Source organism: Pyxicephalus adspersus, chromosome 1, assembly GCF_032062135.1.
Source record: "Pyxicephalus adspersus chromosome 1, UCB_Pads_2.0, whole genome shotgun sequence".
Classification (NCBI taxonomy): Eukaryota; Metazoa; Chordata; class Amphibia; order Anura; family Pyxicephalidae; genus Pyxicephalus; species Pyxicephalus adspersus.
In genome coordinates, this window is record NC_092858.1 from 2,311,548 (window position 1) to 2,317,881 (window position 6,334).

At 42.0% G+C, this 6,334-nt stretch overlaps 1 protein-coding gene across 1 annotated transcript in view; it reads left to right on the top strand.

Moving 5' to 3' along the window:
- LOC140321798 (short transient receptor potential channel 2-like) overlaps positions 1–2,138 on the top strand; it is a 23,106-nt gene extending 20,968 nt beyond the window's left edge. Inside the window, exon 11 of the mRNA XM_072398583.1 lies at positions 632–2,138. Within this exon, the coding sequence (XP_072254684.1) occupies positions 632–1,074 (443 nt within the window). The 3' untranslated portion in view covers positions 1,075–2,138. The remainder of the gene's footprint in view (positions 1–631) is intronic.
- The last annotated feature ends 4,196 nt before the right edge of the window (positions 2,139–6,334 follow it).

Genomic DNA, 6,334 nt, shown 5'->3' on the forward strand with positions numbered 1-6,334 from the left:
CCCCTTCTATCTTAGTATGACCTCCAGTCCCACCAGGTCCCCCTTCTATCTTAGTATGACCCACAGTCCCACCAGGTCCCCTTTTCTATCTTAGTATGACCCACAGTCCCACCAGGTCCCCCTTTCTATCTTAGCATGACCTCCAGCACCACCTGGTCCCCCGTTCTATCTTAGTATGACCTCCAGTCCACCAGATCCCCCCATTATGTCTTAATATCACCTCCAGTTCTAACAGGTTCCCCCATTATGACATCCAGTCCCCAGGTCCTCCCTTCTTAGTATGACCCCCAGTCCTTCCAGGTCCCCCTTCTATCTTAAAATGACCTTCAGTCGCACCATTTCCGCTGTTAAATTTCAGTATGGCTGCCACTTCCACCAGGTCCCTCTTCTATAATAGTATGGTTCCCAGTCCCGCCATGCCCCCTCTTGTATTTAGTATGACCACTGGTCCCACCAGGTTCCCCCTTCTAACTTTGTATGACCTCCAGTCCCACCATGTGCCCCCTTCTATCTCAGTATGGCTTCCACTCCATCCAGGAAAACTAACAAATCTAGGAATGCCAAAGGAGACTCCCTGGTGGAGGTCAGAGTGAGCAAGCAGCGGGGGATGTTGTTTAATTACCACCGGCAGAAGTGTGGATGCCTACAAACGTATCTTTAGTCACAGAGTCCTCAGAAGTACATCTGCACCGCTCACCAGTTTTCAAAAAATATTTTTTTTCCCCAGATCTTGGCAATCGGATTACGGAGCTGAACAAGAATGTCATCCGTCTCCAGTCAGAGGTGAAACAATTACGTCGTTCCCTAACAGACAAGGGAGCAGTGGATAATGGTAAAGAAAACGAGAATGTGTTGAGTCGGTACATCATGAAAGTGAAAAGCAGCTTCCAGACCTATGACCAGGAGTCTGTGGGATCTGGAAGGGATTCGTCGGAGGTCACGGTGCATCAGGAGAGCTTCAGGAGCATTCTGCCAGAAGATGACTGTCCGCCATACCAGCCAACTACTGGTGACCTGGACCAAAAAGGGGCAAATGGAGACATTGACAACTCAGAGGCCGGAGTGGACATGTAAACATGCTTACACAAAGGACTGGTCCTCCAAAAATTGGTATTTTAGTTGTTGGTGGATTATGGTGGTCTACTGGCTTCTTATAAGCTTTGGATACTCTATCTGTGACATGTCCAGTCCGTAATGATCTGTTCCTGTCCTCACCCTCCCAGACCCGGGAACTCAGCACAGGGACAGTGAGAGCCCCTCTTACTGGGCACAGGTGGTGTGCAGACTCAGGTACTCAGCACAGTTATGGGGGAACCCCTCATAATGATCACACAGGTATACAGACCCATAAACTAAGCACAGGCATGGTTGGGGTCCCTAGGCACAACAGTTGTACAGACTCTCAAAGCAGAGATCTCTCCAACAGGAGACAGAGAAGACTCCATTGGTGTTTAACACTCCAGCATCCACCAAACACTTAAATACCACTTTAAGAGACACTGGACCTTTACATTATTTGCAAAGAGATAGATATTATACAGCCCAAAATCTACATAGGAGTGTAATATATTATCTTGCTGTTATGGTGGTACGTCAGTGATGATAACCAGTATTGTGATATCAGGTTAGACATAATATGTAACACATGACTAGTAGACCTTCATGTCATGATTATGACTATTTGCCTCCTAAACATTTCCTTGAAGGTAGGATTTACCTTCTCTGTTGGCTGTGGTGGACCAAGCTGTAATTTATACTAACAAAGGGCAACAAAAATTAGTGGGAGTCCTGGGGTTCAGAGACCTCTTAGATGCTCAGGTGAGGTCTCTCCTTGTAGCTCAGTTCTGTCTAGCTGGCCCTGCTCTTCTCCCCAGCCCTTGCTGTGACTACACTTTTCCAGACTATGGCAATGTAGGTAAAGATTGATTTGCAAAGCTCCAGGGCCCGATTTATACTTTTTGCTCCCTTAGGCTAGATGAGTGTGAGAGTGAGAGAAGAGTGATACCTTCAAACAAATGTCACCCTGCACAGATCCCTGAAATGTATGTAACCTCAGTATAATCACTTTCAGATTTCTTTTACTAGTCTATTGTCAGTCAGCAGCTGAAGGTTCCGGTTCAACATAGAGATGTAACCCTTAGTGGTCATGGCAGCCTAGGCCACAGTCTAGGTTGCCTTGTGGGAAATCTGACCCTGCAAAGCTCTCTAAACTAATACTGTAATCTTGCTCGCCTGAAGCTTAGAGATTTCATGGTAGAAAGTTTATAATTCAGCTGTGATGACTTAGAGGCTTTTTTGGTTTCTTAGACAATCCTGTTATTGATGGTAGAAATTTGTGGATATAGCAGTGGTCTGCAGATCCTAGGCAGACTTTATCCCATATGGGCTTGGATGGAGAGTGCCTCTTTGGATCTGCTTCGGATGATATAATTTATAATGTCACTGGCAGATGGATGATGCACTTTCCTTGTTGGTGAGTATCAAGTGAGGACTTTCCTGCAAAAACCAGACCTACTGTACCACAAGGGACTAGGGCACCCAATTAATGTGGGAATTTAATCCTGCTTATCCATTTCACCACACTTCTCAACATGAAGGGATATTCACACCAGATCAAATGGGTACAAGTAGCAATACTTTAAAGGGGGTTTGTATACCATTCTTTCTGCTCGGTCTCTGGTCACCTTTTAGAGTTGGCTGGTGTTCCTGCCTTAATGCAGTTTTGCTTTAAGGCCTTCAAAATCCTAAAGTCCTTGGATTTACACTTACTGAGATTCAGATGGCTGGCAAATCCAATGCTGCAGTGTTACCTCTGCATCTTACAGATCTATGGACTCCTTTTCTCCAAGGATTGAGAAGAATATCATGGAAATCTGTACTGTGCAGGGGTGTCTACTGCACCCTGGGAGGGGGGGAATGTAAATAAAGACTCATCAGCTATCTTGGTAAATATAAATCTGTGGAGGGGGAGAGAGGTTTAATTTGTCTCAGGGAATAAGGAGAGCTATTAATAACTCCCCTTTATGTGAAAACGGTGTAGTTAGCCGATGAGGGCATAGAAGACCTAATTTTGGTACAATGCTTTAAAAATATCCTATTCAGATTTATACATTGACAATTTCTTGTAAACCATTTACCATAAGTGCACAAATAAAAAATTCACCAACACTTGGAATTATATGGGTGTATTTACAACCAAAGCTCATGTGATCACCATTATTATAGATAAACTGTTTTTTTATTGGTACAAGAAAACCAGAACGGTTGGCAAACTGGGTAAGGCAATCCCTAATCCCAGGGCCCATCATAGAGTAAGATAATAGAAGAATCGGACCCTAGGCCGGGTAGCAGCATTGGCCCCCCACCCCCAAGTCATTCTCTTGTTGCCCACAATTGCTTTTTTGTTAAATGACAGTCAGGTGAAGAGCTTTGACCAAATATGAGGGTTGTAGCTGGGTCCTTTGATATTCCCTGGGCTTTATTCTCCTGTAAAGGTTGCCCTGTGGATTATCTGGCCCTCGTCTGTTGTATCAATACGCAGGACACAGATCAGGAAGTGACCGGCTCCAGGATTTTGTGTTTTGTCATTTATAAATTTATATGATAGCCAGAGATATATGAATTCTCAAGATCAAGACACAATTGAGGACTAAGCTTTTTTTGGCAACCCCCTCCGCCTCTTACTATAGTAAAGCCCCGGTGTTGCATTTTCTGTCATTTCAATTTAAAGATGGCATGAATCAGTATGCTCTGCACTTGACTGATAAGATTGTATTGTAAAGATTCAATACCTTCAGCCTATTATAAAAATCTGTTATGTCTTTTACATTTTGGATCTGGAGTAATTATTGTCGAACTGTCCTATGTATTTGCTGCAAATATTTTAATAAAAAAAGAATTGAAGGAACAAAATGATGAGGGGTCATGAAAAGATTGGGTTTTCTTGGGTGGAAAGACACTCCACTGCCTTTTCACTACTATGTTCTCTAGCTGTATGGAAAGTAGACATCAGGAAGGGTTAGACCTGGGACATTCAGCCTCTGTTTTACAAATGGTTCAAGTAATAGAATATTATGAAATATATTTGCCGATGTGCAGAATAATGAGGCTTTTTTTTAACTGCTTAGAACTTTGAAGTGTGTGAGGTCACCACTAGCCAACAAGGCCAAGCTAAGGCTTCTGATTTAGCTGTAGTTCTCAATGGACTGTGCAGTTAGCTATCAGGTCTGCAAATTGTGAGGAAATGGCTTGGTATTGCCAGAATGTTGGTAATGGCTAAAACTGGAAGGGTCTTAAGGTACAACTTTTTTCAACACACAGACCAAAAAAAATGTACACCTCTATTGGGAAACAACACAAGAGCTATAAAGGGGTGGTATTACAAACGACTTCTAGGACCACTTCTGTGATCTTAAAGCCTCAAGAGCCTGTTCTCGTTCATCGTTTGTAGTACTCCACTAAAATGTCCTATGAAACCTAAGCCAACATTGAAGGATCATTGTCTGAAGGAACTCTATGCACTTCTGGACCACTTTTTGAATAGGTGCAGCTGTCGTTGGAGATGACCTAGAGCTCAACTACTTTCTAGACCCTAGTTTCTCAGCCAGGGTTCCTTGAGCAATGAGCAGTTTGGACCTCTTAGGTCAGCGGTTGCCAAATGTTGATCCGCGGACCACAAGAAAATTTGGGTGGTGCACAGAATTTAGGACACTATTTGCAATTTTTTTGTTTTTATAATATTAAAACAAAAATAATATTCTAATAAATTCTTATATTCTTAATGACAATTTTCACCTTTATATTGCACTAAATTCACAAATCGTACTAGAGGCCTTAAAACAAGGGAGGCGCAGTGTGACGTCACTGTGAAGTTGTATGAGGAAACCAATGCCAAGCTGTACGATTCAGTATTGTTTCCACCATTACAACAGTCACCCCCACTCCGCCAATACTGATTCTCATCCAGTTGTTTAATTTTATTTCTCAGATGATCTTTTTAGGTAAGTAACTTAACTGTGTAACTTTTCTTTAACTTAACTGTATATTTTCTTTAACTGTTATATTTAATGGCATCAAATAGTTTGATTTTGATAACTATCATTTCTTGTTTGGCCTCAAATTCTAATAAAATAAATCAATGGGTGAGAAACAGCAAACAAATATTTAGCATTTCTTTTCATTAATACCAAAGATAATGCAACTCATGATAATAGTAACAATAGTAATACTTCACTGAACCGTGAGCTAATTAATTAATCAGAGATTCCATAGTCCTCGCAAGGCACCATTAAGAAGATAAATATTTTACAAATGTATTTATATATTAATGGTCCACGGGATTTTAAATTATGAAGTTAGTGGTCTGTGAGGTCCGAAAGGTTGGCGACTACTGGTTGAGATGACACCAATTAACTTTTTTGGCTATCTGTAAGGGTGACATTCATCCCAATGGCCAGCAATGTAAGAGGAATTCTTCCCACTGACCACCACATTAATGTACTGTGAGGTGTGGATATAGTAATTAGAAAGGGTTCCCTAAAGACTGGAACATTATTTCAAGGGTTCCTCCATGTTGAAAAAAAGTCAAGAAACACTGACCTATAGTCAGTGGGTCTTCAGTAACTGTATCCATATTAAAATCACAAGCATCTGCACAATTTCTCCATTTTAAGATGAGAGAGGTTTCTGTAAATGTTTTTTTTGTCTGACTGCTAAAAATTTGATCTTGAGGGTTGACTTCAAGGGACGTATTTTTTCAGCAGGATGGGCTGCTTGCTAAAAACTCAGTACCACTGGCAGGTCCTATTTGGGAAAATTTTGCTTCTTGGCAATGAAAAATAGCAAGTCATATTCAGAACACTGTTTTCTTCTGAAGTGTTACACCCTATATTGATGATTGGTGAAGTACAAGTAAGAATACAAAGGGGAACCCATCTGATTACTAAGCCTGGGGGTACCCAGTTGGTTGATGTCCCATCACACCTTCAACTACCTTTAGGAAAATTAATTAGGCAGAGGGCTAAAGATAACAAGAATACAGCTACAAATATAATAAAACAGCTTGATATTTAACCTCCCTAGCGGGAAAAAGTTGCTAAGAGTGGTAACATGAGTCACACTCGGGGTTGGAACACCTATGGAAGGTTTGTAAACACAGCGCTTACCTGATCCGCCGGGGTCCCGCGCCGTCCAGCGCTGAGATTTCCATCTTCTTTCTTCTTCCGCATCCGATGAGTCACCGGGGGAGTTCCCAGTGACGTCGGTGCATGTGTACGTCCCGGCCGGACGGGGCGGGAAGTTCAAAATCCATTTGTATTGCATTCAATACAAAATA